The sequence below is a fragment of the Petaurus breviceps genome, unplaced genomic scaffold (assembly GCF_028583685.1).
Source record: "Petaurus breviceps papuanus isolate PSGF00001 unplaced genomic scaffold, PetGlider_PUasm1.0 126, whole genome shotgun sequence".
Lineage (NCBI taxonomy): Eukaryota > Metazoa > Chordata > Mammalia > Diprotodontia > Petauridae > Petaurus > Petaurus breviceps.
In genome coordinates, this window is record NW_027185655.1 from 67,983,169 (window position 1) to 68,001,525 (window position 18,357).

Genomic DNA, 18,357 nt, shown 5'->3' on the forward strand with positions numbered 1-18,357 from the left:
TTATAGTGACATCCACCAGGGACCAGCACAAAGAAGTCATGACATAAGTGCTAGACAGTAGCAGTAGTAATACTAGGCAGCTAACTGTCACAGAGATAGAGTGCCAGGCCAGGAGTCAGGAAGACATCTTCCTGAGTTCAAATCTGACCTCAGATACTTACTTGCTGTGTGACCCCAGGCAAGTTATTTGACCCGTTTGTCTCAGTTCCTCATCTGTAAAATGAGCTGGAGAAGGAAATGGCCACCCTCACCAGTATCTTTGCCAAGTAAACCTCAAATGGGGTCAAAAAGAGTTGGACTCAACTTTAAACAACTGAATGCACAGTAGTAGTAGTGATATCATCATCACTGTTGTTTTTATTACAAGCATGTATGCATAAACAAATACATATAAATATGTATCTAGATACACCTGTATATATGTATTGTATAAGTGTATATCTACACACATACATGTATACCTGTGTTTCTTTGTGTTACATGCTAGATACTAAACCTGCTTCCTCCTCTCTGACCTCATTTTCTATCTGTGAACATATTATACCCTCAAAAGAAGAATGAAGCATTTTAGCAACGTGTGATTAGCCTGGGAACGTTCTTTACCATTTTATACCTATTTTGAGCTGAGATGTCACAAAGAATCAATCAAATTAGATTCCTGGAAAAGCTGGTCATAGATCATCTAATTTAATCCCTTTATTTTCTAGGCAAGAAAATTGAGACTTAGAGAAGAAAAATAACTCGTCTAAGGTCACATAGTCCTTAGTAGCAGAACTGGGACTAGGAATTTGGTCTCCCAATCTCAAAGTACAGTATTTGAATTATTTGCCTCTAATTATCTCTTTATATGTGTGTGCCAAAACTGTTCTGGAAGATGGAGGGAGCAATTTTTTGGAAAAGCTTGCTAAAGACTATTGGGAACTACTTAGCCCTTCAATTAAACAAGTGATTTTTAAGCATCTGCTATGTACCAGGCAATATACTAGGCCCTGGAGATAGAAAACAAAGAATGAAACGATCCCTACTCATTAAGTGGCTTGCATTGTAATGGAGATACATATACATAGAAAATATGTATATATAGCATAAATAGAAAGTTGAAAAATGTAAACATTTATAGATAATGTTGTTTAGAAATGAAGGGTACTAAAAATTGGGGTGTTTGGGAAAAGCTTCATCTCAATGATGGAGTCTGAGTTGTAAATTAAAGAGAACTTTCTAAGACAAAGAAAAGAAGGTAATGCATTATAGGAATACAGGATGGCAGGGCAAAGATTCACATATAGAAGAAGGGGTGAGGGACAGAGAGGAGTCCAATTTTGGCAGTGTCCAAATGTAATAAAGATAGTAACGTCCACTAAGAAAGGTAGATTGGGGCCAGGTTGTGTAGGACTTTGAAGACTAAACAGAGGAGTTTATTTTTATATGAGAGGCAAAAGGAAGTCACTAGAATGGGTTAGTAACAAGATTAGATCTGAACTGCTACTTTCCTGCTTTATGGAGTAGATCATTATTTCCCTAAGTCAGGTTTCAATTCCTCCTTGACTTAGTAATTAATCTTCTAGAGTTACCATAACTAAAAATCCCATCATCCTGCAGCCCACCAACATGGGAGGAGGTTTTCTGAGTTAATCTAGACTTGGTTCAGCTGTTTTTCAGCTGTGTGGTTTTCTTGAAAAAGATACTGGTGAAGGTGGCAATTTCCTTCTCCAGTTCATTTTATAGATAAGGAACTGAGGCTATAAGCATCTGAGGCCGGATTTGAACTTATGAAGCTAAGTCTTCCTGACTCTTCCGTCCACTCTGTCCCCTGCACCACCTAGCTACTCTCACCTAGGCTAACCCACAGAGAGCCCATTCCTGGGCCTATACTAAAAGATTTTCCAGTCTAGTAGGACATGCTAGACCTGGTGTTTGGCTGACTGGGTCTGCATTCAATTCTATTCCATGATAAGGCCACAGAGGAGGACTTGACTGAAGGGAGAATGTTCCTATGATTATAATAATGACAATTGATATCTTCTCTACTAAAAACTTCTTTAGATGTCCTATTCTGGGATGATAGTGAGATCTCAAAGGCCATTTCAGTAGCATCCAAGCCCTAGCATTTTTCACCAAGGTCAAAAGATTTCACATGAGGTCAATATGATATATCACTATACTTAGGACAAAGGAAAAGTTTAAGAAATGTTCTTAACCAGAAAGGTGGCTAAAACATCATAATTTTGCAAGGAGCTAGCATTGACATAACATTTTAAGGCTTATAAAGGGTCTCATTCAACCCTCACAACCATTCTTAGAGATAGGTATTATTATTATTCCTATTTTACAAAAAAGGAAACTGAAAGTGATGAAGTGGCTTGCCCAGAGGTCACATTGCTAGTAATTGTCTAAGGTAGGATCAAAACTTAAGTTTTCTTGACTCCAAGACGAGTGTTCAAGCCACTGTCCCACCACAGCTGATTAGCACAGTGATTCTTTTTTTCTGAATACTGTCTTTTCTCTGGGTTTTTTTTGACATTACTCTCTCTTGCCAATCTAACCACCCCTTTTCAGGCTCTTTTGAGGATTCCATCCATATCATGCCTTGTAATTATGGTTATTATCAAGACACTATCCTATGTCCTCTTTTCGTCTTTACATATGTTCTGACTTAGTGAATTCATCAACACCCATGAACTCAGTTTTAATTTCTTTGCTGATGACTCCCAGTTTTATATATACAGCCCCAGTTGTTTTCCTGAGACTCAGCTCTGAATAACAAAATATCCATTAGATATTTCAAAATGGATATCTTATAGACATCTCAAAGTCACTGTGTCCAAGACAAATTTCTTTGTCTTTCCACTCAAACTCACCAATCATTTGAGCTTCCCTAATTTTATTGAGTGAACTACAATCTTTCTTTTCTCAATTGTTTGCAACTCTGGTGTCATTCTTGATTATTTAATCTAGTTGACATTACCCTCAGAACCAATCACCTGCCAAATGTCACCAAGTTCTACCTCCACAATATCTCACATCCATTCCATTTTCTCAAATCACGTAGTCACCACGCTAATTCAGTTCCTTATGATCTCTAGCATAGACCATTTCCACTGACTGTTAATTAATGCAATTGGCTGAAATTTCCACTCTAACCATCCTCTGTGTGGCTAAGAAAGTCATTCTCCTTAAGCATAGATATGACCTTTAAGCACACATATGACAATGTCGTTTCCCTTCCAAATAAATTACAGTGATTCTTATTGACTTAGAATAAATGTAAATTAATTTTCTTGGCTTTTTATTTTTAAATGTATTTTTTATTTTATTTTACTTTTTTTCAATTAACAAGCTTTTATTTTTTCTCCTTCCCACTTCCCCCTCCCCACTGGGGAAAAAAAAGCCCAATCCCTGCAAAAAAATAGTTTAAAAAATTCCCATATTGTCCATGCCCAAAAGGTAAGTCTCATTGTGCACCTGTGATCTATCACTTCTCTGTCAGAAAGTTCATCACTGGTCTTCTGGAATCATGGTTGATCATTGCTTTGATTAGAGTTCTCAAGCCTTTAAAGATATTTGTCTTTACAATGTGCCAATGGTCTTATAGGTAAGAGGATGGAGTCTCAGAGAAGTGTAATGGCCTGCCATTTCAGTGTCAAATACAGTGACAGTTACTGGCTAGCAAAGGATGGAAGCTCAGGTTTCCTGATTCCTAATCAGGAATGCCTTCCATTCTTTTTTTAAATTCTTATTTATTTTATCTTTAATTTATGGAATAAAACAAACATTTCCATAGCATATTATAATAAAAAGATGATTTCACATGAAACTGCAAATGCATTATGTACAAGTTGCTATTCCATTTAAATATTTAATAGTTATTATGTCATTTTCTTTTTTTCCTTTTTTATCCCATAAAAGCTCTTGGCTTTTAAATCTGTTCAAAACCATCCTCCAACCTACCTTTGTAGTTTTATTACACATCGCTTCCCTCCATGCAGGCTATACAGCCACCCAAAACTAATTTTGTAAACATTCTACATGCATGACACTCTATTTCAATGCTATTGTATTGGTTGTCTTCCAAGTTTAGAATGCATCTTTCAAGGCTCAACTCAAGCAATACTTATCTTGATTTTTCCCACTTATTAATACCTTCCCTCTTTAAGCTCTTTACTTATTCTGTATACATTTCTAAAAATCCATGTCATCTTTTCTAATATGATGTAAGCCCCTTGAGGGAACGTTGTTAAGGGTAAACCCAGCATCAGTACCATCTCAGTTCATGCTCAACGTTGGGTCCAAAATGAAGTATTCACAAGCTGTTGAACAGTTAGCAAATAGTTTATTTTGCCCTAACAAGGATTCTCTGGATTACTACACACACACACACACACACACACACTGTCTCCATATAGAATCATGTCTGGTCAGTAAAGGAGGTTATAATGAGTCATGATCTTCAGAAATCCATAAAGTAAGAGGGTTCCTAACTCCATATGGTTGGGAGTTTTTATGTTCTTAGGTGACCAGGAAAGGAGACAAGTACCCAGGAACAGCTTTGCTAGCTTTTTAGAAAGGGAAATTTAATTCTTGTTGCAGAGAAACAGAGGAACCCTGAACCTATCACACAACAAATGTTTCATCTCTGTTCACAGTGCTTAACACATAGTAGGTGCTTTAGTGGATGACAGAAAGGCCTGGAATACTGTAGTCCATGGGTTCACAAGTATCAGGCATGACTGAACAATTGAACAACAACAATTAATGCTTGCTGAAATATTGTAAAATAAACAATTTCGAAAGACCTAAGAACTGATGAATGCCATGAAAAACCATGATGCCAAAAGATTGATGATGAAGAATACTATCTTTATCCTGACAAAAAGACAATGGAACAAGATGTAGACTGAAACACCCAGTTTTGGTCATGAACAATATGGAAATTTGTTTTGCTTGATTATACATCTTCTTTTCAAAGTATTTGTTTTGCTTTTCTTTTGATGGGAACAAGAGGATAAAGCTACTTATTCACTGAAAAAAAAATTTTTTGAAAATGTTCATTTCAAATACTTATGCGATTAATATTAAAAAATGTTTATTTAATTAACTCATTCACTTATGAACAAAAGTTGTGATTTGGATCAGTAAAGGGAGTCCCCAGTGAAATAACAAACCTTCTGAGGTACTAATATCAGTTTTCAATTACAGAGAACTTCATACATTTATAAAGTGCTTTATTCACAGCTACCACATTTGGAAGAATGGTACCAGTATTATGTACTCCATTGTAAAGGTAAGGAAACCAGCCTCCATAAAGGTCAAGAGAGTACATAATAAAAGTCCCTCAACATAGCATCACCTTGGTGCCAGGTCTTCTGATTGTTTGGTTGTTGTTGTTCAGTCATCAACTCTTAGTGGTGCCATTTGGGGTTTTCTTGGCAAAGATACTAGAGTGGCTTGCCCTTTCCTTCTCCAGCTCATTTTACAGAGGAGGAACCAAGGCAAGCAGGATTAAGTGACTTGTCCAGGGTCACATAGCTAGTAAGTATCTGAGATCTTTTTTGAACTTAGGTCTTCCTGAGTCCAGGCCCAGCAATTTATCTACTATGCCCCACTTCTGTTAGTAGGTCCAGATTTATTTCCTTTACAAACTTTTGCCCATTATTTGGTATTTACTTTTTTTTTTCTTTTTCAGGCCCTCCAGTTAATGTCACATGCAACATATTCATAAACAGCTTTGGATCCATTGCAGAGACAACCATGGTAAGCCATGTGACATCATAAAATGTTTCAACTCCACACTTGGAATCATTTAAGTAACAAGCTGTCTGTTAAAAACGCATGTGTATATGCATATATATATATATATATATATATTAAATAGCTATTAAATAAATCACAATAAGCAATAATGTTTTTATTCAAGCTATTTTAAAGAACAATTATATATATACAATGAAAAATGATCTTTACATATAAATCAATTTGTAACCTAATGCTTAAAATCCCAGAAAAATTCCTGAAGTTTTGACATATAAATCAATGGCATTACTTATTGACTCGAATTAATTCATGGCTCCTTGTTTAAATGGATTGATTTAAATAACTAGTAATTCACTCTAGTTTTAAATTCAGTTAAGCTTTTGTTTACTTGTCCATTATACTATACAAAGGATTTACATACTCTTCTTCCATGTGATAAAAAAATTAGCATTACATTTATCACAAATTAATATATATATATACATATATATATATATATATAGTTGTGTGTGGTTTTATGTAATAATATAAATTAGGAAGCTAGATTTTAGATGTAATAAATATACATATATATTTTAAAGGAGGAATGAATATTCCACATCTCAACCTCTTATGGTTTGTATTTTATTTAAAAAATTATATTGTATCTATGTTGTTCTCTGGGAGTCTTGTTGCTTTGGCCAGAAACAACAAAACTTTGACTTGAGTTTCAGAAACTGAAATTTTGCAAATTCATATCAGAGTTGATGTTTTGTATATAAAATGTAAAGACATAGATAGAAATGTTCTTTAATTACATGGTTATAATCTAGCTCAACTGTAATAAGAATTATAGAAATAGTTATATGTTTATATATAAATATATCATATATGCATAAAAATATATCAAATATTTAAATTCAAATATTTAAAATTTGATTTTAGATAACCTATATTAAAATAAAATGAAATTCTGTTCAAGTTTTTAGTGTCAGAAAAATAAGTCACAGACAATGATTATGTGCCAGGAAAAGATATTTTTTTTCTTTTAAAATTAAGTACTTTAGTATAGAACCATATGTGTAACTTGCCTTTATGTCTCTATTTACTTATCTCTGTGACTAGGATTTTGTCTGCCTTTTGACTATGACTACTCTTTCCTAAAAGATGAATTTTGAAAATTACCCTAAATAGCAGCATGGTTGCAATTGCTACTTAGAGGTTACTGTTGGTCTCAGAGTATAGTGAGAAACAATCTACCTTTTCTACCTAGAACTTATCAAGGGAGTAAGAACTTCCAACAGCTTAAAATAGTGACTAGCAATTTCATTCATCATAGATGATGAGGACTCTATTGACTCATATATTTAAATTTTTCCCCAATAATGGAATTGAGTTGCATTAAACCGTTCACACTTTCTTGACTGGTTTCCTGTGGGACAAAGAACACCTTTGCCAAAGTGACTGAACAGCTTTGCAAGTTTTTACATACTTGTATGTAATATAGAGTTATCTTTTTCCCTTTGTGACAAAAACTGGATCACTGAGGAATTGGACTTGTACTCAGGACCTCACTGGCACTGTTCCCTAGCCAAAGGAGTTTTATTTAAATTTGCAAATATGAACAGCAAGATAATTGTTTAGATACAGATGTAACGAGTTTTTGAGATGATGTTTGATGAAGATGATGATGGTGAAGGTGGAAGGGGCCACTGAATGAGCAGTAGGGTTTCTACTCTTATGTTTCCATAGGAGTTACTTGTTTAGCATAGCAGGACTTGGGGAGTGAGGGGTGAAAGGAAGATGTAATTTCTTACTGCACTTACTGAAAAGCATTACATTCAATTACTTTCACATATGAATGCAATCAAATATAATGGAAAGAACATGAAGGAATTTTTTTTTAGTTATTCCTCAATAAGTGAACCTCTGCTTTATTTCCAGTTCTTTGCTACCATGGAATTATTATGGATATTTGATTATACATTTGATTTGTGTTTTCTGCCTCTTACTTTTCTTGTGATATAGATAGATAGGTAGATAGGTTGATTGATAGATAGATATCTATATATCTAGATATAGACATATAGTATAATCAGTATAACCACTGGGACAAGGGTATGAATGAATATTTGAATCACTTTTTCTTGGTGTAATTCCAAATTGATGCCCAAAATTATTAGGCCAATTCAGTTCCCCCAACAGAGGGGGAATATATCTGTATTATCACACCCCTTCCAAGATTGTTCTGATTTACCGTAATCTTCAACATTTAGAGGAAGATCAGAGGTGCAGGGAAAAGAGAACTGAACTTCAAGTCAAGAGGACTTGAATTAAAATCTATCCCCAATATTTACTAGTTGTGTGGACCTCAACAAGTCATTTAACCTCTGTCAGCCTCAGTTTCATCATCTATAAAATAGGAATAACAATAGCAACTATTGCACAGGGTTGTTTTGAGGATAAAATAAGATAATATTTTAAAGTGCTTCACAAATCTTAAGGTGCTATTTTCCTGACTATTATTTTGTAATGTGTGAGAGAAAACTTTGAAATTGTTTTAATTATTTTTTAAATTATTAATTCTTTGGAAGATGTTTGTAATTTGTCATGTTTTGTAAGTATTCCTTTGGAAATTTATTTCTTATCACAACTACATATCTATGTGGCATGATTCTTGATATTTGAAACTTATGTCAGTTTCCTGTGTATTTTGTATAGCAGACTTTGATCATTGATATTTAATACTTAAATGTTTTCCTCACATTATATTTATTATTATCTTCATTTCATTTGTGAAAAAAAATTTACTTTATGGAATAAGGAATATATTTCGTCTTTTTTTAATGTTCTCTAATCCTTGTTTGGTTAAAAAAAACTCTCTCTAGTCACCATTTCAATATAATTATCAAAGTCCATGATATTTTTAATGAGAACAAAACTTCAAGGCCCAGTGAATTTTTTTTTAAATCCTCCAAATATCTTTTGGGATAAATGTTTTGTGGTCTGACGGAAATGCTCAGAATTTAAAGGCTCTCCTGGACTTCTTCTGACTGAAATTTTAGTTTAGGCTTCAAATGATAAAAAGGTGAAGTTTATCAGTAACAATAATAGATGAAAGTCTCTGATCTTTGTATTGTCTTCCTAATCAGAAGGTTTTTTCTTTATATCAGTGGTTAATTAGTTAATTGTTATTTTTAAAATCTGGTCTTCTTGCAGTTCTTCCAATATCAAAATACCTACACTACACTATAGAGAAATTAATAACAACCCGTCCAATTTGCAAATCCCCCTAAAGATTTTTGCTTAATCTCTGAGGATTAATATGGCTCTATTACAGCAGGAGTTTATCAGTTCTTGGTGTTATTTTTCAATTTTAGATTGCACTTCCCTTTGTACTTCCTAATGATTGACCCTTGATACAATCGCCTTCCTTATACCGACAGCTATGACAAAATCCTTAACCCATCATTGAAACATGTTTTTTAAAAACTTCAGCTTGTCAGTTTCTTTGAAGTTATAGCTTCACTTTAAGCCTGCAGAATTAAAAATACAACAAAAGAAAGCAAAGAAATATATGTATATAGAATAAAATTTAACATTCAACTGTCAGGGAATTAATTAAAGATGAGAAACCAGTCCCATATGATTTTATCTGGTCAATCACATGTTTTGAGTCAGTCTAATGTCAATGACACATGACCATTGCTGGCACAAAATCAAACCATAATAAAATTATTGCTTGCCATAAGTATTCCTGACACTCCTGGTGTGATAGTAATGGAATATAAAGATCCCCCTGTATTGGCTTGGTTTTCAAACTGATTGTGTTAAAACCCAGAGTTTGTTAATCCCACCTGTGGGATGGACTTGTTGACTTGAAAAGAGAGACATGAACTGGGAGGAGCTGGTGACGTAGATTTGGAGAGACACAAGAGAGAGGCAGAAGAACTTTTTGGAAGCAGCACCCTCATGGAGGCAGAGAGAGACTGAGAGGATTGCTGAGGGCCACTTTGAATTGCCCTGGACTTTTGAGACCTGCCCCTGGAGCTGCCAAGGACTGAGGAGACATGGCTGTTTTGCTGGTACTTTGTCTGTCTGTTTTGATGTTGTTTTGCCAGATTTGTCCACTGGTGAAAGACAGTCCTTTTGTTGAAGAAGTCCTGGAACCTGGCTGTTGGCTAAGAGCTCCTGAGACTGTCCTGCAGACAAAGAGTGAATACTGTCCACTGGTGAAGGACAGTGCTATTGTTGCAGGGGTCTGGGAACCTTTCTGTTGGTTCAGAAGCCCTGAAGAAGGATTTTCTTGTATGTTTACAGAAATCCTGGGAGAGGGTTTTGCTAATGTTTTCAGGGGTTCTAGGACTGTTCTGCAGACAGAGGATGAATTAATGAAGAGACTGGCAATGTATCTTGTGGCCTTTCTAAGCCTTGTCTCCCCAGGAATTAAAATTGCTGATAACTTGCCTCATGTCAAGATGAAGAAAAGACCTCCATTTGGGTATTAATTGCTGCGCTTAAACTTGATATAACTCTTGGGTACATTCAACTGTGATCCAGGGGTGGGGAACTTTTGACCTTTTTGTGTTCTATGGTTGAACAAATGAATGTACTTTACTTAGATTGGAAACTAATCTCCATTTGAGAAGAGGGGTTTTGTGATGGACTAAATGAAGGTACAGCCTAGGGGTGGAGTAGTATTTAGAACGGGGACTTTGTAATTGATTGAATGAATGGAAGGTCCTGGGGTGGGGTAGTACTTAGAGATTATTTAATCACACTTAGTAAATGCTGTATTTTGAATGATGTCATGTTCTGACCTTCTCTGTTCTTAATTTGTCACTGAATAAAATGGAGAGCACCTATGCTGGTATTTTGAACCTTGGAAAGTTGCCTTTCCTTGGCATTAAATTACACCTGGTTACACCATAACAAAAAACTTTGGGTCTCTTCTTTCTTCCATAGCCTCTTCCCCTAGGATCTTCTTCTACAACCATTCATTTCCTCCTTCTCAAAAGTCAAGGCTAGCTTGACACAATAGCCTCAAAGGACCCTATGAACACAATATCCTTGCAATCCTACCATGCAGTTACTTCCAAAAGACTATACAGAAAACCATAGGCACCACCAGAAATACAGGATTCAGATTGTGAAAGAGAGGTATGGAAGAGTTAAAGGCAAAAGTAAGAGAAACTATGAGTTGGTCTATAGACATTTTTATGTAAGAAATACCTTTTGACAGATTCTTTAAATATTCCTCTAATTCTGCCTGTTACTCTCACTTCCACCTTGACATATTTTCATCTTTTTTTTATTCCCCATATCTATAGCACTTGGCACAAAGTTGATATTTAATGAGAACTTGTTGAATGATTCTTTTCATTGTAGTATTTGCTCTTTTTGTGGATGTTTTACTAATTTGATTGATAGAGGAGAAGCTAAGTGTACATTAAGTTTCACCTTACTATCTTAATCTAACTTGATTTAAAAGACTTTTTTTTCTTTTTCCCTTACTTGTTTATATTCCTTTAATCAAAATTATCATATCAATTAAGCAGATAGGCAGTGGATAGAACATTAAGCCTGAAATCAAGGAGATTCTAGTTCCAGTTCAGTCTCACACAGTTAATAACTGAATAACCCTAGAAAAATCACTTAACCACACTGTTTCCTCAAATGTAAAATAAGGATTAAAATAGAGCCTACCTCAAAAGTTTGTCAGGAATATTAAATGATATAATATTTGTAAAGATTTTAGAACAATGCCTGGTATATAATAGGCACTAAATAAAAGTTTATTCCTTTCCCTTCCCTTTATTACATAATTATATCATTACTATAATAGTTATTTACTGAGAAACAATTTTGCTATAAACTAAATGGTTAGAATTATTTAATTTAGAGAGAATCCCACATTGATACTTTGAGCATATATGCTACTTTTTGTTTTGTCTTACTCAGTATGTATCTTAATCTCTTTATTTAAAAATCACTCTTTTAGCACTTGATTTAAGTCCCCCACAGTTTAAATTCCTTTCCAATTTCCTTCCTCCCAGAATGCTTAATGCAATTAAGAGATTGCATTTTAAAAATGAGAAAGTCTTATACAACTTTACTTGTTCACAAACATCTTCGTTTCTTGCAACTTTATAAAAAAAATATTAACTCCTCTTCTAGGAATAGTTTACATCCTCAGTCTGCTGTACACCATCAATCATCCTCTTAAATTTAACAATTGACCAAATACGCTAACTTCCCTCTGGTGGTCTGGGTCTCACTGATATGCAATATTTACTTATAGATTTTAATTGCATCTCTATTCCCATTTGAAGATATTCTTTATAGTCTTGATTCATGTAGAAATTATATTTACCCAGTTTGTTTTTAGCAGAGGGCAAAATAATATGCAAAAGAAAATTCTTCACAATCCATTCTTGGCAACAGACTCTTGAAACATCATTCTTGAAAGAAGAGAGTTTCATTTTTATCTTTTGTGTGTCCAGCACAGTACTAAGAACATAGCATTTATAAATGCTTAGTTATTAGTCTATCAAATAATAATGCATCTCATTGAAGAGGACACTATGTAGGACATGGGACAATTCATATAACATCCATCAAAAGGAAAATCAGTAGACCTCAGCATCTATTTTAGATTTTTTTGGACCCTGGAAAGACCAAAGTTTCCTCCAGAGGATCCATGACAATGGTGAATACATTTGGCAAGGATACAACTTTACTTAATAGTAATAATTATAGATTTTTGAAGAGTTTTCTCTGCAGTTACATTTATCAAGGAATCAAGTATATTGAATGAGAGACTTTGCCCTGCTGAAATAGCTTTCTAGAGCCAACTCCATGTCATAGTAAAGATTACAGTAGGACCTAAGTCAAGGGCTTTTCATTTCCAAGAAAACTGGTTGGTTTCCAATTTATTTGTTGGGGATAATTAAAATGTTACCTACATGTCATATTAGGATCCTTTTGCTCTCTTGAGGGAAAAATAATTTTATATATTGTTAGTATAACAAAATCACCAAAAAATATATACAAAAAAATATGTCAAACAAGTATCCTCTTATTTAGAGTGGGAAGGAATCAGAAAGTTACTTAATCTATTACCTTTTTCTAGGCAGGATCTCAATTATCCTAGACTGAAGGTACTTATTTTTTGTGTGTGTGCCATGGATCCCTTTACAGAATAATTTTTTGAAATTTATAAAATGATATAGGATTTTAGTATTACATGGAATTACAAACTATATAAAGATACATTTTTTCCCATATAAATAAATGGACCCCTTGAACTATATCCATGGACCCCAAGTTAAAGACCTCTGTCTTAGAAAATGTCTATAAATACACAAAAATACCCTCTTTTCAAAAAATAATACATGTCCTTACAACACTATATTCATCATGCATTATTTCCATTTCTTTTGGAAGAAGCAATATAATATAGAGGAAATGGGACTAGTTTCAGACACAAATGCCATTGTTTAATTCCTCAACTCTTACATTTATTAGCTTCATGGCTCCAGTTGAGTCAGCTAATATCTTTGAACCTCATTTTCCTCATCCACAAAATTAAGTTAATACCTTGTGTGTATAGTACCTATTATATAAGGCTGTTGTAATGATAAAAAAATCATTTAAAGTCCTATACAAATAGAAGTTATTATTATTATTATTATTATTCCTCAGGATAAAAATGGAGAATTCTTCAACTACTCATTTCATGCCTCATCATTATTTGTCATAACTCTTTCCCAGCCTAGTTTTCTCAGTTTCAAGTAAAATATTCTTTCCTTTAAACTTTCCTTATAGGTCTTTTTCCCCTGAGGTTTTTTAAAATTATAATTGACATTTTTTTCCCTCTAATGACTAAACTCAAAATAACAAATATATGAACAAGACTAAGGTATAGCATTCCTGCTCAAGGTCCCTCCAAAGGTTCATGTTTACATTGGATGAAATCCAAAAATATAGTGTATAAATTATTCCAGATGAATTTTCATTTTGTATGCACAGTATTATCTATCAGAGCCTTTGAAATTTATCTTTCCCTCAGAGTGATCCTTGACACTTATAACATAGAAAACAAAAACCAGACGAGTACACAACTATGCCCAAGATGACCATCTTATAATGAAATCTGTGTACTTTCATTCCCATTCTGTTTCATGGCAATTTTAATCCTGGGTCACTGAATTAACTCTGACATAAATACCTACCCTGAATGAAATCCAAGTTAACATAGTCTAATAAACCTGCTCAGCTAGATTGCCTTCTTACACTTAGATTAAAGAAACAGATTCATAGTTGATTAGATCTGGAAAAGACTTTAAGCCCTTCAACTTTGTAGATGAAGTAAGTGAAGACTCAGAAGGCAAAATGATTACCCCAAGGTCATACATACAGCCAGGCAAGTCTGGTGTCCCAGTCTACTGGGATCCACCTCAGGGATTTATGAGAGCATAAAAAGCACATGCTTTTAACTCCACATTGATATAAAAATAGATGCATGAAATACCCATAAAGTGTTTCTATAGAAAGTGCTTCAAGATCAGTAAATTAGACATCCTTTGACATAGCTCATAAAGTGATCTAAGAATTATTTAGAATAATGGAGGGTCATTCTACCATTAAAAAATGTAAAGGATAATTAGTCCAAGACTCAAATGAGTCTCATAATAATGTTTTAACTACCTAATGGCAGTAGTCAGAATATGAGCTTTTATATCTGATTAAAGGACCTAACATGGTGCCTGGTGCATACTAAGTATTTAATAAATGTTATTAATTACTTGATTGTTTGACCTCTTATTAGTAAGCTTCACTGACTCATCATTGTCATTAGTTCAAAATATAACCTTCTCTCTTTGGCATTTAAAGCTTCTCATAATATAATCCTAACCTATCTTCCTACACTCAATGCATGTTACTCCTTCATGTAATTTGTGCACTAATGGTTTGAGTCTAAATGAACAGGCCTGCTTACTATTCTATGTGACATTCCATGCCTTTAAATAGTCTATCCCAAATGCCTATAATGTCTCCTTAAGTATGCCTCTTAGCACCCCTAAGTCCTTTCAAGGCTTATCTCAAGAGTCAACTCCTTCAATAAGTCTTGTCTGATTTGCCTGACTGTGTTAGTAACTTCCTCTATGTTTTTGGTGGCTTTGGGGGGTAAAAGAGGGAAGGCATTGAATAAATATTCAATGATCAATTCTGTTCTAGCATGTTGTATCTTCATGGTGTACTATACACTCCTTGAGGTGAGGGCCTGTCTTCTTATTTGTATTTTAAAACTCTCACCACTGTAAGAGGCACCTAATAAAGGTATTCAAATTTATTTTCATCAATGTACACTAAATATTAAACACTATCTTACTTAGTGTCTGAGACTCTCTCTCTCTCTTGCCTAAATTGGGTCCTTTAGGGAGCCACATCCATTCCTTCATATTTCTATGAAACAATGAGTGTGATGCTGTAGAACGTCCCAACACTCCTCCACCCTTAGGTACAACCACTGCTTAAATAATCAGTGGTAAGGTGGGATGTCAACCTACTGCTTTTCAGGGAGATCTGAAAATACCCTACCAGTTTTTTGAGAATTAAGTCCATTCCTGTAGGGGAAAAAACACTTTCTCATTTTTCTTTTTCCTATAAAGTATTATGTAAAAACAAAAACCATGCTAGTATCTGTCATGTCTAGACTTTTAATTTTGAACACCTGTGATTCAGCTTGAATGTAATACCGTCTATTTACCACTAATTTATTATACTGTGAGGGTATATGGCATAGAAGAGAGAAAGCCTTAGAATCAGAATGACCTGGATTAACATTGAACATGGATCAATTATCCAACCTTGGGCAGGTTACTTAACATCTTAGTGCCCCCAGCCAACTTTTAAAACTATAAATTACACAAAGGTGCTGACCTGCATCGGTGGAGAGAGTTTCCTCCTCCAGGGTTTCCTTTTATCAATAAAACCACAGGTGTAGCCCCTATTCCTTAGAGTACTGCATCAGGAACACTACTTCTAGAGCAAGAGTGATGAATATATTCACTACATGAAAAAACAAACATTTAAGAAGTGCCTGCTGCGTTCATGTTATGAAGAAGAGGCAAAGATAAAGCATGGCTCTTGTCTTGATGGATTTTACAATCTTATTGAGGAGATAAGACATATAGGCAGTCATTCAACAAGAATTTATTACATTTCTACTATGTGTAAAAAACAAGAATTCAAATTTGACTATAATTATATCTGAGAAATATTAATAAAATAGTATGAGAGTTGAAAGGGGAAAGAAATTGTGTCTTGCTAGGAGTTTCAGAGCAAAGGTCATGAAGTAGCTGTCATTGGAGTTGGGACTTAAAGGACAGTGTTTCAGCAGATAGGAAAGAGGGAAAGGGCATGTCATTCCCTGAGAAAAGGCACCCGAGCAAGTGTGTCTGCAGGATGATGAATAGTCCAATTTGCCTAGAATACATCAAAGGAGAAAGTATTTTAAACTCAGTCATGGAAGGATAGAAGTGTCTTAAAAATAGACCACCTGTGCTCTTTTTTCCTAGTTCTTGGATATTCCCATGTGGCTTTTAGGTTTGGCTAAGTGGCTTGAGAATTTAGGTTTGGGGGATTTTTGAAATGGAAAATGAGGAACATTGAAAGATAATACTGTTTTGAGGGCAAGGCTTAAAGCATAAACAGCTGTGGAGCTCTCTTCTGCTTACATAATAAAGACAAAATAAATTTCAGTGGTTGCTATGAGTAAGGTAATGTGGTATAAGTGACAAGGAAATGATTTCTAGGACAGGGGATTTTATAACCCTACGTAACATATTTAGGCTTAAAGTTCTCCCTGTTGGGGTCTGATCTCACTTCCGCCATAATCTTCCTATTCACACATTCAGGTAAAACAAAAATACCTTTCTTTGAAAGCAGCTAGTATTCATTAAGCAATTTGAATGTCTGAGGGGTACCCTAGAGTAGTTGACAGAGTACTGTAAAGAACCCTGGGTTTTTGACCCTCCTGTAGCACATATTGGCTGTATGACCTTAAACAAATTACTCGATCTTTCTGTGCCCCCAGACAAGTCTCTTAATTACAATGTAGATACTGCATTGAGAGATTTCCCACTAGAAGCTCTCTATAAAAGTGAAATTACAGATTCAAACTACTGCCTTCCCCCCAAAAAAGTTCAAGACCAGGTTCTAGGCTCTCAATCAGGAGTTCTCAACTATTTTTGCACCATGGACCCCTTGACAATTTGTTGAATCCTATAGACAAATTCTCAGAACAATGTTTTTAAAAGAATGATATAGGATAGATTAAAAAATAACAAAGGAAATAATTTTTTGAAAAGCAATTGTTAAAAAATAAGTTCATAAACCTCATTCTAGGAATGATGATGATGATAATAAAAATAATAGTCCCTGTCCTCAATGAACTTATCATCACATACATATAAGGTAGGGTCTGATAGTTACAACTAAAAGTAGTATACAAATTGCTCCAAGAATATTTTATGAGAGTAGAATGCTTTTTAGCTCTAACTAGGGAAGGGCAGGAATCAGGGAAAGTTTCCTGAAGGCTGTGTCACCTGATCTGGGCCTATCACTCAAAGAGCACAGACTCATGTCCCTTTGTTAATGACTGACACAGAGATTGAAGAAAGTGTATATTTTCTCCAAAGATTTATTATGTAGAACTCACTGAAGCAGTCCCATCAAGTTTTGTTTCAGTGGACCCTCTACCAGGGCACAGAAACATCTTTCTTGCACTATGTAGTTTGTCTTGGTATTTTCTTTAAAGGAATTTTGCCATATTTAAGACTTTGCTGTAGAAGAGGTAAGTCTTCCAAGATGGAATTGCCTATATTGAAGAGCTAAAGGAATCAGAAGGAGAGGGGAACACCAAGAACCAAAAATGTGCATTCTCTAAGATGATTGACATGAGTCATAATGTGTTACTCAGTCATGGATTTAGCGTGTCAATTAATGTTAATTATTCAGCAATCAATTGAAAATGCAGCATGTCTCTTTTCAGCTGTTATGCTATGCCTTTGGCAGATTAATGAGGAATAGTTAATGAAGAAGGCTAACAGTCTCAGTGACTTCATTGGGGCTGCAATGGCATTGTTCATGGAGTGTCTATTAGTTCACTCTCTCCTTACTTCTTCTGAGGTGTACCACAGACAACATCAAACACATAAGAGTACTATCCCAAGGGCCCTTGCAATGAAACAGACTCACAAGCAAATTAAGTAGCCCCTGTAGCTGAGAGAGTACACATAAAAACAGAGCATCCTTTTCTTTCCATTGAAAATGCCTATGGATGCTGGGATTTTAGTGCTTTGGGAATTCATCTGGAAAAAATAGGGAAGAAGCAATTTTCTCTTCAATTGGGCTTACACAGCCACAGGCAGCTTTATGATTTGAACAAAACCAATAACAAATCGCGCTGTGTTCTTAATTTAGGAAAGAATGGAAGTGAGAGCCTGAATGATTCCTGCTAACTGTTCAGATCATTTTGGCTCGTGGTTGAGGCTTTCTGTCTTTTGTGATAGATGATAGATAGATAGATAGATAGATAGATAGATAGATAGATAGATAGAT

The 18,357-nt window shown here is 34.7% G+C and overlaps 1 protein-coding gene across 2 annotated transcripts in view; it reads left to right on the forward strand.

The window, feature by feature from the left end:
• Window positions 1–18,357, forward strand: part of GLRA3 (glycine receptor alpha 3) — a 136,867-nt gene that overhangs the window by 11,229 nt on the left and 107,281 nt on the right. For both annotated transcript variants that reach the window (XM_069099759.1, XM_069099764.1), the window contains exon 2: window positions 5,684–5,751. In XM_069099759.1, the coding sequence (XP_068955860.1) occupies window positions 5,684–5,751 (68 nt within the window). The remainder of the gene's footprint in view (window positions 1–5,683; window positions 5,752–18,357) is intronic.